This window comes from Vipera berus, assembly GCF_964194415.1.
Source record: "Vipera berus genome assembly, chromosome: 2".
Classification (NCBI taxonomy): domain Eukaryota; kingdom Metazoa; phylum Chordata; class Lepidosauria; order Squamata; family Viperidae; genus Vipera; species Vipera berus.
Window position 1 is genome coordinate 35,589,045 of NC_138203.1, and position 14,732 is coordinate 35,603,776.

A 14,732-nucleotide genomic window follows, 5' to 3' on the forward strand; every position below is an offset into this window, starting at 1 on the left:
GGGCCATGGATTCAGAATTATTCTTTTAAGGATCTTTTCAAATGTTGGAATATATACCCTTGGAATCTTTTAACATTGTTCTAGCTTTGTAGTAGGAAAAGGGCTGCATGGCATTTTTATATTCCAAAAAAGGCACTTCAAAATGTATGAGGGTAACTGTGTGGTCCCAGGAAAAAAGGTAGCTTCTATTAAAAGTTCTGAGAAGATGCTTCATTCAAACTTCCATTTACTTCAAAGCATCTTATTTATTTATACTTATGTAACTTGTTATACTGCCTGCCAACTGTTGAATAGTCTCAGCCATTTACAATGGAAAAGGTAAAATGACAAATAACAAGTAGCTAACACAGGTGAACTTAATAATCAACTGTTCAAATTTGCAGCTGAAAGTCTGTATAAAAATATGTGTTTTGAAGGTTTTAAAAAAGCTAATAAAGATCTTAAGTCCTTCAGGTCCTAAACCACCAGGAATCATTAGGAATTATAGCAGAGGACAAAACTAGTAAATACACAGATTCTCCATTCCAAACAGCATGGATGGCAACAGAGAAGGCTTGTTCACCAGTTGTTACAAATGCAATTCTCAGTAAGCACAGAAGTGCATATCAAAAATTCTGTTCTCTCAAATAATATGGACCTAAGTATTGTAGCATGTTCAATATAATTTAGTGAGCGTTGTTTTTGGCCCAGAAGTGGCAAATAAGTTTGGCATTGAACGCAAAGCCTTGCACAGCCCAATTAGTACTACCGGTAATTGCCTGCTTTGCCCACAAGGCAGGCACAATCTATGGCAAAGTCAGGTGAACCACATAGCAGCAGATCTATTCTCTGAGCTCAGGGTAGCACGTTTCTGGATTTCAGAGATACTTCTTACACTGCAGCATACATACAACCATGATAAACAATGACAACAATATTACAACCATTATTAGGTCTAATTACATAATGTTTCTACCCAATGAGATAAAGATCCAATACTTTGGTAGTAATTAGATTATTTTCTGGAGGATATTGACATCTGAGAAAATGAGCCAGTTTGGTTTAGTACAGTGCTTTTCAAACTTGGCAACTTTAAGCTATGTGAACTTCAACTCCCAGAATTCCCGTCAGCACGCTTCTGAATGTTATAGCAATATAACTGGATAATGTATGCAGGTATTTTGCTATTCTTTTTTGTTTTGTTAATTTCCTACCTGGCAATCAAGAGTCAACAAATCCACTGGTTATTAATCAATACTAAATTGGGACACTATATCTTGAAAGAAGAGTTTCTACAGAATTGCTGAATAACATTATACCATATTTGTAGTAATATATAAATACATAATGACTGGACTAATTCAGGCATGGTAAGCTCGATACAAAATAAACCATATTATATCTTTGCATATTATGTGAATGCAATCACTGAATATTTTCATATGAAATATTCTGGTTACTTGCAAATAACACTGTTACTTCCTGGGCAACACTGAGAGACTTTTAATAAACTATAATGTATATCATATATTTTTACTGAAATATCTGTGCAAATACAATGTATATTTAGCAACTAAAATGCTCCATCTATTCTGTGATTCACTTATTAAAAATATTGAATTAAAGAGATTGATACATCCCAGATATTATAGTTTCAGGTGGTGCCCTTCTATTTCAGTCTTTTCCTTTTACTTCACATTACGCTGCCTTTCTGTGGAATACTGTCCTAAGTATCTTTCTCTGAACCAATTATCTTGAAAAAACAGATGTCAAGCATTTAAATGAGTTGCTAACACAAAGATTAACATTTGGCAAATGACAGAATATAAAACAAAGCTGCTTGCTGCCTCAGGATACAAACCTCAAATGTATGGAGGTTTGATTAATAATTTAGCGGTGATGGTTAGAATATAATCACTTCAGAACACTTGCAGCTTTTGAATTTTGAACGCATTGTAGTAGAATCCATTTGCAAAAGAAGCTGAATGCATAATAAACCTTTGCACAATGCAATTACCATTTATGATTGCCCGTATTTGGCAACGCACTACACATACCTGCCGTGTTGACTAAATTCACCTACTTATATGGAGTAGAAAATAATTTATTTATTTATTTATTTAATTAGATTTCTATACCGCCCTATTCCCGAAGGACTCAGGGCGGTTTACAGGGCAGCATAAAATACAATATAAAAGATAATATAAAATTAAATTAAATTAAATTAATTAAGCCCAACAATTAAAACAATATTTAAAAAGCTAAAACCCCTTCAGTCCAGGCCTGATAAATCGAAAAGCCAGGTGAAGATAGTGACAAATCACACTACATACTAACTAAAGTCATTCTGATCCACTAAACAGGAAATATTTTACAATTGTTCTGAAGCATTAACAACATTCTGTAACTATTCTTAAGTACGTTACCTAAATTGGAGCTGCTGTCACTTTCAACTGCATAACCAGAATAAGATTTCATGTGAAAATATTCAGCAACTGCGTTTACACAATGTGCTAAAGCAGACATGTCAAACTCGCAATGTCATGTGATGTCGCGCAACGCATCGCAGGTCAGGAAGGGTGTGGGGGCATGAGACATGTCGTGTCAGTTGGGTGCATAAAAGGTGTCATACGCATTGGGGAGGGTACACAAAGGAGAGAGGCACTGTACAGGTCAGGGAGGTTGCAGATAGATGTGCGAAGGGGGCATGACATGGATCAGGGAGGATGTGTGAGGGTACAGGAGTAAATATGTCTGAAAGGACAACACAAGTAGTCATGGATTGTCTAGTATATGTTTTACTCATTATTTTATGAAAATATACAGTTCAGTATTTCAGAAGGTTATGACTTAATACTATCAAGAAACCAAAGGAAAATGACTTGCATTCCAGTGCGTTATTTGAAAATCATCTTTTTCCTTTTCTATTTTCCTTTAACTTTTTCCTTGAATTTTTTCCTTTATTTTTTTCCTCCTTACCCTATGTTTGTTAGTTTTTACCTTCTTGTTTAACAGTTTTAATAAAAATTATATGCCAAAAGATTATTTTGAAGTTACATCTAGAGTAGAAATTCACTACAATGTGCTAAGATTCTTCTGTAAAAAATGTGAAAGGATACAATATAGAAATGTAGAAAAATATATGAACTTACTAACAAGATCTGCTCCATCCCACTTCACTTATAAAAAGATAAATTTGTGGGATTTCAATTTTCTGAGTTTTATTTTTAAAAACTGTGCTGTTTAATGCCCTGAATAATTTTTTCTGCACCTGTCATTCTAATCAACATTTTAAGTTGTTGTTTAGAAAAAGTCAGCTATTATCTGGATTTAAGAGGTGAGATTAGTTGACAATTCAGTGATATATACATGACAAGACTGTCTTTCAGCAGAAAAGTAGAATTCAGTATCAGTCTGAAAATATTTTAGTTGAATGTTGCTTTCCTTAGATAGTATTTACATTCTCTTTTAACACTTTCCTAATGATATTTTCTTATACAGAGCTAATAACTTTCTGAGAAAAATTGCATGGTACATTCAAAATTCATTCATTACCTATGAAACAAAGTTGGCATAGATTCTCAAATAAAATGACAGTTATCTAAAGAGTTACCTAAAAGGGAACAGATTTAGTTCCCTTTCTGCATCAGAATCAATTTTAAAAGGACGCTATTCATCCCAGGACTTCTGTTTCCACATCCAAATGACCCAGTGAGAAAATCATGAAGGTAACTATCTTTCCAACGAAAAGGTTGTACTTTGCATAACTGAGATATTTTCAAATGCCACAGCCCTGTCAGATGGAATCTCATATAGCTATTTGTTGCATAATACATGCAGGTCACAAAAATACAACTCCAAATTTTGCTTAGAATGTCAAGATTTACAAATATTAAACTTACAAAATTATTTAATTTTAAAATGTATGGCTATTCAAAGGAAATTGCCGAACAAGATGATTGTAGTAATCTGGTTCCCTGTCCCTCCAAGTAAGTCATTATACATAAATAGTTAAGAGGCACCCTAGCACATAAAGCAATTTTTAATATACACGGATCTCTGAAAGACTGCATTTCATATAACATGGAATTAAGGCAGTGATACCTGTTTACAGCTTATTCATATTTAGGAAAATATCTCAATGACAGAAATACAAATATTTTGAATTTAAAACAAAAAAGATACTAATTTTATGCTATTTTAGAATAGGATCATCAACAGTGCACATGGTTTAACTATATTGTTAGACAGTTTTCCATCTTACAATAGATAAAACTTTTCCTTAGTTCACAATATACATAGTAGATTTTTGTTACTAATTTTAAAGAAAAATATAAAATAATGGTAATAAATATTTTAAAATGGTAAAAAAAATCTTGGTAAAATTAAAGTCATTCTAAGTATTCCAATTCATAATTTTGTCATATTCCTGAATTCTTTGTTTTATGTGAGAAAGTTTGTTCTTTAGATATTCACATCGTTCTTTCTTTTCCTGAAATGTGGGATCCTGAAATACAAATGATTCAGTAGGTAAATTTTGAAACGTTTATCACTTTGTTAGCTGGGTAAGTCATAAAATATATGAACTTCATTTTCTTATGTCTTTTATTTGCATAGATAGTTCTCAACTTACAACCACAATTGAGCCCAAAAGTTATGTTGCTAAATGAGACAGTTATTAAGTGAATTGTGCCCCATGTTATGCCCTTTCTTGCCACAATTGTTCAGTAAATCACTGCAGTTGTTAGGTTAGTAACATAGTTGTTAAATGGATCTGGCTTCCCAAATCTCTTTGCCTGTTGGAAATTCTCAAAAAGTGATTGCATGACTCCAGGACATGCTACACATGAACCAGTTGCCAAGCATTCCAATTTTGATCACATGACCATAGAGATGTTACAACAGTCATAAGTGTGAAAAAAAAGGAAATGTCATTTTTTTCCAGTGTCACTGTAATTTCGAACAGTCACTAAGCGAATGGCTGTAAGTTGAGGACTACCTGCATTTGGAATGTTGTAAGCAATACATTTAACTGATGAAATTAATATTTCTATATCCTGAAAAAAAGATGAAAGAAAAATAAAACCTAAGGAAAACTTTGTTCTGAAGGATAATTTGTTTTAGCAATTTATCCTTAATAGTTCTTTCTTACCTTCTGATGTTCATTTCATACACAAAGTATGAAAATTATTATATAATTTTATGCATATTAAATCCCTATCTTATTGGGAGAATATGTGATATATAAGAAAGCTCAATCCTTGGCTCAAATATGAAATCCTGACAGCCACTATAAAAAATTCTTAAAATATACTGTGATTTGGCTTGATACAAAACACTTCAGGCATGGTGGAGCAGTCAAGCCATTACTGGACAACTGGAGAAGTTATATCTGATGCTGAAATACTGTCTCCATACCCCTCATTTATTAGTGATAAAAAGTGATAAAAGACTAATCATTCCATTAATTTCAGTGCAAATTGAACACAGGAATTTGTAAAAGCCATTTTATATTGAGTAGGACAATGAGTCCATCTGGTACAGTATGAACAACAAAATTACAGAGAAGCATTTTTTCCAAATTTCTTTGAAGATGTCAATAATTTAATTTGGGAACGATTTCATTCTAGTTATGATTTTACACCAAACTAGGATAACATGCAGATTAGATCAGGTAAGATCAGAAGCAAAGGGACTGAGACTTCCGGTTTGGCATTGCAGCGCCTGCAGACGCAGGAAGGCGAGCTCCATTTTCCGTGTCCGAATTCACCCTGCTGGGGGACCCTGGAAAGGGTTGAAAGTTGCCCTGTAGGGGCGAAGAGCAAGGAGGGGATCCCCGCTTGATCACGGGAGGGCAGCAGCCTTTCTGCTTGACCCGGGGCAGCCCTCCAAACTGACAGGGGAAAGACCAGCCATAGCAATATGGCTCGTCACTAAGCTGCTGACAGCCAAAGTCAAAATTACTACCAACCACCTTTAAGGCAACGCAGATGAAACTGGGTGAGATCTGATCTTCTCTTTAAGACATTAAATATCTTTTCATGCAAAAAATGCAGTATTTTTTCCCCTGTGAGGAGAGAGGGAAGGGAATTTCTACCCTACCCACTAAGAACAGCGACGACTGACTACCCAGAGAAAACAGAGCAATTATAAGAACAACTTTAATCTAATAGGATGCATATACTTTTGAAATTTGGGGGCTAAAAGTTTTCCTATTTTTACTGGAGATGTTGGTTTTTATCTAAAAAGAAATCAACCTTGAAAAACTATTATAAAAACCTTCGACTTAAAAAGTTTTAAACGGCATCAGAGACATCTTGTGGCAAAGTATGGTATTAAAATTTGTTGTTGACTAAAAGAGACTTGGCTTGAGGCCCAGACTCTAGAAAAATCTCTTTTGACCTTGACAGATACCACCTGTGAAAAACTCAGTTGTAAAGAAGGAACTTTAGGGCGGCATATCTGGCCTGTCTGAACTATGGTAAACCTTTACTGATTTTCAGAGTTATATGTGGGGAATTGCTCTCCTATTTCTTTACATGAGAAGCATCTGTTATTACAGGAGATGATGGAATACTTTGGACTATAAATTCGTACTTGGCAAACAATTGCCACTCTAAAGACTACCTACAACACATGAAATAGATGTCCCATACCTAGTTATAAAAAACAAAAAACTATTTTCAATGTTTGATTTTAAAGTCTTCAACTTAACACATTATCAAGAGAATATGGATGAAGATCAGGAAAAAATCCTTTCTATGTTGAAATCAATACATGAAACCATTCTTTCACCTTGTAACAAAATAAGATGCAACATAAACGAACAAGATGCCAGCTTAGATATAGAAACCCAGATCTTGACTTCAACCAAAGAACTAACAATGCAGAAAGTAACAGGAGAAGTGGAACAACTAAATACTAAGACAGAGGACCCAATTGATCAACAGATCCAGCCAACGGAAAAATCAGAAAAGGGAGTGACAACATTTAGAATGGAAAAGACTTTACATAAATCATAAGAAATTTGAGGAAAAGGAAGAACAGATTGAATGGAAGATAAACCTATCAGGAGAATTGTGAGAAATTGGAGTAACAGGGAGGTGATTAAATGAATACAAATGGGCTAGTTCTTCCAAAAACAACCTGTAACCAAATGGTCTTTCTTATTCCAAATAATACATATAATAGAGGGAGAACTGTTTGAGGATTCAAATGTACTGACGTAGAAGGTCAGTTGGCAAAGGAAGAAAGCCAGAGTAAGGCTGAAAGAATAACAGGACATTGATTGTATATAAAGGTTGAATGCAAACACAATTAAGATATGTATAAGCTAAAAATTATTGATAAATGTAACAAAGATGGTTATTACTTAGTTGATAATAATAAGAACTATATCAGCCTAATATGAGATACTAAATATTAAGGGAAAAAGAAAGGAAATAGCTTAGGTTGTAATTAGAGATTTGTGCTAAAAATTTATGTTATTGAATTATTGTTTACCTAGTCACCACATTGCTTTTTAAATGTTTAATTGTAAAATTAGAAAACTAATAAAATATTATTTAAAAAAAGAAACAAAGGGACTGAGAATAGATTAATCTGTTGCAATAACAATGTAGAGAGCAACTGTTCTTCCTGATGAGAAACAAGTTGTTCTTAGCATGTAGGATGCACATTTGATAGAAAGATTCGCATGTGGGGTGTATATATCCATGCATCTGTGTACACACTCACATACACACACACTGAGCTTTAATCTTATACTTGTCATTTCTTTGCAATAATGGCTCTTTTAATATCAGCAAACTGGTGTAAATCCTAAAAGCTCATAGGTCCAGGGCATCCCTGGTGTGTTATTATTGCTCTGGACAAAGTCATTGACATAAATAAGACAATACTCACATTCTTTTTCTTTTTATACTGTTGGAGAATATTGGCGATTCTATCATGTTCCTAATAAGAAAAAATGTAAAATATGAATACATGTTTCATTTACTTTTAAAACTTATGTTTTATATAACTTTATTTTCTATTTTGCACTATGTTTTGTTCTATTAGTGTTTAACTATTTCTCAACTTTTTAATATTGCTACCTCCTGACACCATAATGACTATGAGCAGTACACATTATAAACAATCAAAAACTTTATAACCAACAAAAAAGAATAATAGATCCCCAGAAAAAGCAATATAACCTTTCATCGTTTAGAGACTACAATTTGTTCCTTAAATTGGAAGTAAAATGGTCATTAGAGACTGTGAAGATTATTGGTTGCTGCTGTCTTGTTTAATTAATGTTCTTTCATAACAATCACACCGGCCTTTACTCTTATTCCAGCGTGCATGATTTATTTGTAAGTGCTCACACTGGTTGGAAAATGATTTTTTTAAAAAATTACCGTCGTATTCATGACAAGTTGTTAAACAAGGTAGCACTTGAAGATGAGTACAGTAATAACTCTCAATGCCACATGTGTTCTAGTCTGTTCTGTTCCAGCCTACGACCGGCCCTGTTTGAATGTCAGGGACAACCCCTTTTTATAGTCAACAGGCTGGAAAAAACCCAACCAAATTTATTTACAAAGAAATCAAAAGTTCAAACAAGAGTTAAACAGGAATAACAGACCAGGACTCTAGCAGATCTTTAAACTGTTGCCTTCAGCAACCATCACCTCCCACACCTTCCCCTTTTATCAGCAGTCCCAAGACGTGGCTTCTCATTGCCTTCTCCTCCTCTCACCGAGTTGCCTCATTGCCTTTCTTTGTTCTGCTCTGCTGGATTGCCTCCTCCTCGTAACGTCCCTGATTACATCCAGCTGTGAATCATCTACGTCCAATACCTTGTGCTCACACAGCTGAGTCTGATGAGGAACATGACAGGAGGGGCCAGGCTGAGAGTCCTGCAGTGCATCAGAGCCTCCCTTTGACACCAAAGGCTCTCCAAACCCCTCCTCCTCCTCTTCAGAATCATCAGACTCAGCTGCCGGTACCACAGGCTGCCGCTGAATCACAACATAGTCTAACATTTAACTTGTTCATGGTAAAGTTTGAATATCACCATAAAGAGATCACTTGCTTTGCAATTTTGTTAAGAATTGCATAACCACTGAGTTCTGTTAGAAACCACTGAGTTCTGTTAGAAGCTGTTGTCTCTGACAGATGCATATGCATCACAAACATCAAGAAAGTAGACCAGGCATACAGTGATTACTAGTTACAATCATTTCACTGTTAGATAACAGTGTAAAGTTATGTAACAGTAACCAAGACCTTCTTGGAATGTAACTTAGTAAGAAATATAAAATATGTAATGACTTCCAAAAATGAAGGGATTATCATGATTAGACTACTGATCTTATCTTATCTTTCGATATCTACTACTAAATATAAATTTTAAATCCATACTTACAAGAGTGTTTCCAGGATGCTGAGGAAGCTTCCTCATAAGTGCATCTAACTCATCAAACTTCTTCAAAACTGCCTGAACTTCAGAAGACAGCTCTTTATATTCAGAAAACTGATCATTAAATACAGCTTTATAACGGTCTCTTTCCTCATTTGTCTGAATTGCTGGGTATTTTCTATAAGCAATAAGCTTCCAATCAGTGGTATGTCAACAATTCAGTAAACTGTAAATGTATTAGAACACTGAAAATTTAACTTTAAAATGTGTAACATTTAAAATGTTAACATATACAGATTATTAAAATTTTTATCAATAAGGACTAGAATCATTGTTTCCCTTGGCATACAATATTTGGATTGCAAAAATCAGGACAATACTTATCTGAAAATCATTTGGTGGACTGGGCTGGATCAGGTATTTTAAACATTCCATTAAGTTAATGAGTTTACACATCACATGATTAAAGTATGACTTGACAAAGTGACCATTGGTTAAACCAGGGGTAGGCAACCTTGGCTCTTTTATGACTCGTGGACTTCTACTCCTGCCTCAGCCATGAAAATCAGCTGGGTGACCTTGGACCAGTCACTCACTCTCAGCCCAACTCACCTCACAGGGTTGTTGTTGTGGAAAAATAGGAGAAGGAACATGTGTTGCTACTTTTGAGTTATTTGTAAAAATAAAGGTGGCAAATAAAAGTAAATAGTGAATAACAGACTAACCGTTACAGCTTAATAAACGACATTATTGGGTTTATATATTGCATTTTTAAATCTGACAGCTTAGTAAACTACATTGTTGGGTTTATATATTGCATTTTAAAATCTTATAATGTGTCTTATTTTTAGTTTATTATAGGAATCAACTCAGTGTTGTTTGTAAATTGTGGTTTAGGGTTTAACATAATGATCTTAAATGCTCTTTTGCATGCTAAAAATACATATACTTACGCTAAGTAATCTGGCATCACTATTGGTTTAGGAATATGTCCTGCTGGTATATAGCCATTAAGTACTTCAGGCTTCATTTCTGCACCCTTCAGTGTCTTTACTGCTACCTTGGATGTGTCATTTTCATGATCTTCATACTATGTAAAAAGAATTTTTAAAAGTTTTATTTTTGCTCAAGTTTGTATTAAATAACTAAAAGTACAATTCTAACCTCTAATGCTAGTTTGTTGAAATAAACAACTGTGTTAGATACTAAATTCATTTGGACAATAAGTTTTACAGACAAAATATTACCACTGGCATCTTGTACAGAACGTTGTTACAGAGGCTTAAGGTACTACCCACTGTCCTAGCCCAAATCACCTCATTTGGAGGGCTTGGGAAGCAAATTATACTTTTGAAAAATTTCACGTTGCCTCTTGGAACTCATAAAAAGAGCAAATCTTTCATGCCTTTCCACTGGGTTTTGTAAGTGGCAATAACTACAAGCTACTTCTGTAAAAGTTCAACATCAGGGAGGGAAATGAGGTGGTATTGATACTAGAACACCAAATCAACATTTGTGAATTTTCACTAAAACAGATTATTTTTTGTAAGATTTAATATTTGTTCATGTCTTTTTGAAGCAGACACTTTTGTGAGGCAATTCAAATTCAGTAACTACAAAGTAAACAGAACATATGTCGTTCTGATTCTTACCTTTCTTTTTGGGGCAAATGATTGTGACTTCATCTAATAAAAGAAACAGAAATAACAGTATTCAGACTATAACTGCTGATAATGCTATTATGCAAATTCATTTCACTCTGTGTTGACATAATATATATTGTAGTGGTATATTTGTCTTTTTTTAATCTGTGCAGAGAATTGGTATAAAAGCAAATACTCTTCCAAAAACATAGTATTTTGGTCTGCCAACAGAAAAATATTTTTATTTAGGCAGACTTTTGAATTGTTAACTGTTTTCTTCCTATTTTATTATTAAATTTATTTGCTACCCATCTAGAGGTTCAAGGCAATCCTGAGTGGTTTTATTGTTGTTTTAATGCATATTTTGTTTTAACTGCAAACTTTCTATTTTTTATTTTTATTATCCAGTGCTGCTGTATTGAATGACTGATAGAATAAGGAGTGATTTCCACAAAGTTTTACCTACATAGGAAATAAGAAACTTGACATAATTAAATGCTTGTACACGGAAATTAAAATAGTTGAAAATCTTTTGATAGCAAACTTGTGGATATCACTTGCTAAAACTAGAGAGCAATTAAAAAAAATTGTGAGACACTACATGAAGACTCACATAGTATAATCAATACACATGGCTTATATTTATAGCTCTATTTTAAAGCTTGGTTTCAACTACAACTTTTGGTTAAGACCGCATATATAAAGCAACAGTGGCAAATTTACTAGTAAAATCAAGTTACGGTAATTATCTACTTGGTTCTGAAGATACTTATTATATTTTGCTTTCTTTTATCAATGCAAAGATTAAATATATTTTATTTTGCAGATTACCCTAAAATTTGAAGGACTGTTATGGGAAGGAGCAATTACAGAGGAAATCTTTTCTGCCTTTTCCTAAATCCAAGCATTACAAAAAATAGGTTTTTACCCCTTTACTGAAACTTCTTTGGGGATCTGCAGTGATTGAAAATGTTCTTTAACTTTCCAAAAGCTCTATTTCTCCCTAGCTGCCTTCGTTTGATACAATTTTCCTGAATTTTAAGAGAAAGAAAATGAAGGAAAGAACCTTTATGGAAGCAATATACTCAGTGGTGGGATTCAGCCAGTTTGTACCACTTTGACAGAACCGGTAGCTAATTTTTTGTTGCCCAGGTCCAGAATGGACTTCTGAAAGCAGCATCCACACAGAGAACTGGTTGTTCACATATTTGAATCCCATCACTGAATATACTCCATCGTTCATTTAGAAACATACCTAGAAGCACAGCTTGGTGGCTGTACTTGAAACTTACCTGCTCTTCCATGAACTCTCTGTGTCTGCGCGCAGTTTCATGTCTCCATAATTTTAGGCAAACTATTGCACCGATGAGATATATAATCATTGTTAAAAACAAAAAAATAATTCCTGCTGTCTGTCCCCCTTCTATACGACAAAAAGCAGCATTCATTGGTGTGTTAAATAAATTATTGGAGCAAAGTCCTCCTCTGTTTGCGTCATTTACATAGACAATAGCGGCTGACATATATAAAATAAACAAAGCCACGTTGATTCCAAATTCCGTTAAAGGCCACCAGTGGGAATCCAGAAGAATAGTTTTGTAATACATTGACATTCCAAGTACTAGAATTATGATAGTCACTATCCAAACAAGTGCTGCTACAACAAGAACAAAAGGAGTTTTGGGTCCACTGTAATAATAACCACCATACATGCTGCTTGCACCATAGCCATATGGTTGTGAAAAGCCATACATGTTGTACCACTCATTGTCTTTGTGAATGTAAGCCGTGACACAAGCAAATACAGCTGCACCTAAGAGCAGTTCAACAACAGCCAAAATTCTAAGCAATCCTGCCCAAGATTTCATGTAGGAATATCTGAGGTTAAAAGCTTCTACTTTCTCACTGTATGTCAAAGCCTGAGTGTGCCTTCCCAGAGAGCCATATGGATCCAGGGGGAGAATACCTTCAGCTTCTTTTTGTGAAGTGTAAGTCCCTCCTGATCCTCCATATGGATCTTGATAAGAGCTTGGTGTTGAAATATGATCTGCTTTCACTGGGGTAAGTGTTGGAGATGATGGTGGAGAGCATTGAATTCCATCTGAAATGGCAGATACTGGCTTATTCCATTCTGGATCACCTCGTTTTCCTCTGAAGAAGTTTTTCCATGAATCAGGAATGAATTTTCTCACTGGTTTGAGATCAGGGATTTCAGTTGAGTCTTCATTGTCACTTGGATAAAATTCAGGTCCAAATGGTGGCTGTAATGGAAGAGGTGGTGGCAAAGGTTCTGAATTTAATATCCCATCGGCATCTTCTGGTGAAGGAGAATCCACATATACTTTATCATAATGGACAGAACGACTGTGCTGTGCACTTTTGTGCTCCAGTGATGTATTCCTTGAAGACATTTGTGACCTCTCCCGTTTCAGAAAAATACCTGAAAATTAGGGCAAATAGTTCAAGTGAAGCCTTAAAAAAGGAAATCCAACTAAATTTCTGCACTCAGAGCCAGGAAAAAAAAATCTAACATACAATCATTTGAGCTATAAATCCTCTTCCATAGTAAGGCAGTTCAGAACTGCCATGTCACTTGGATTGCTTTAAATTTGACACTGGGTTTATAATAATTTAATGCCTTGAACCTCTTCAGAGTCTGTGAAACCACAACAGTAAAGATGGCAATGCATAAGTAAAAAACATTAAACTTGCCTCATGTGCAAGTTCAAAGTCCAGACTGCTACACTGTGATGCCTGGATAGTTTGAGAGTATCCAAAATAGTACACAGAAAAAACCAACACAATGGTCATAATTTAGATAGCAAATAAAACAATTTCAGTTAGCACTAATACCTCATATCTTTCTGGGATATTCCCTAGTCCAGTGATTTTCAATGTGGGCTAGATATCACCCTCCCAGAAATCATGCCATATTTCTAAAGAATCACCCTTTTTATATGGTACAGACAGTTTAGATTAAGATAGAAAACCAAACTGAACACTTTTCCCCCCAGCTAACGACCGGATCAACTAGCAACTCTGGGGGGTTTAGAGAGGTAAATAAGCAAAAATGATTTGAGAAACCCTGCCCTTATCCACAGGTTGTTGAGCAAGCTTTGTGCTGCCCAGAGAAAAGGAAGGGGGAAAGAGAGAGATATCCCACACATAGCTACTAGCTTCCGGCATTAAAGTACACATTTAAATCCGCAATCTAAAGACCCGCTTACCTCCTCTGAATGTATCCCATTAAATTAAGCGGACCTTACTTCCAAGGAAATATCCACCGGATTTCACCAGAAGCATCTGCGAAACACGAATTCCCACCCAATTCCGCACTGCTTCTCATTTTCCCGTCCTTTGGTCCCTACAAATCGCGCAACTTGCACGTATTCCCGCTACCATAACTTGCACCCGCTCCGCCCTCATCCAAAGCCCCGACTGGGATAGAAAGCGGCGCCTTTCTGCCGCGACCCCGCCAGCTCTGAGGCTGGGACCGGACTCTCCACCCAGCCGCCCGTCCGACAATAAAATCCCCAACTCACTCTTCCAGACAAAAGGGCGGGCAGAAATATCCTGCTAGGAGTCACAACGGCCAGAAGAACAATCCCGCTTCCGTCTCCTTCCCGGAGGCGTTACTTTCGGGGGCGTCTCAGCCGCAAAAGAATCGTTCCGCCCATCTGGTCATGCGCGAAGTCCTTCTGGCA

The 14,732-nt window shown here is 35.4% G+C and overlaps 1 protein-coding gene across 3 annotated transcripts; it reads right to left on the reverse strand.

Annotated features, from left to right (window-relative positions):
* Window positions 1-2,759: 2,759 nt before the first annotated feature.
* On the reverse strand, window positions 2,760-14,640 carry MARVELD2 (MARVEL domain containing 2). Of its 3 annotated transcripts, none has more exons than XM_081316571.1 (7): window positions 14,571-14,640; window positions 12,321-13,468; window positions 11,038-11,070; window positions 10,339-10,475; window positions 9,392-9,563; window positions 7,885-7,935; window positions 2,760-4,486 (listed from the first exon to the last, which is right to left on the reverse strand). In XM_081316571.1, exons 2-7 carry the CDS (start codon window positions 13,437-13,439, stop codon window positions 4,376-4,378), a joined length of 1,623 nt encoding a protein of 540 aa, XP_081172697.1. In that variant the 5' UTR covers window positions 13,440-13,468; window positions 14,571-14,640; the 3' UTR covers window positions 2,760-4,375. The 3 variants fall into 3 exon arrangements, with proteins under 3 accessions (XP_081172697.1, XP_081172696.1, XP_081172698.1); XM_081316570.1 differs by lacking the exon at window positions 14,571-14,640 and adding an exon at window positions 14,295-14,525; XM_081316572.1 differs by lacking the exon at window positions 14,571-14,640 and adding an exon at window positions 14,290-14,428 and having other exon boundaries at window positions 12,321-13,446.
* Window positions 14,641-14,732: the final 92 nt, after the last annotated feature.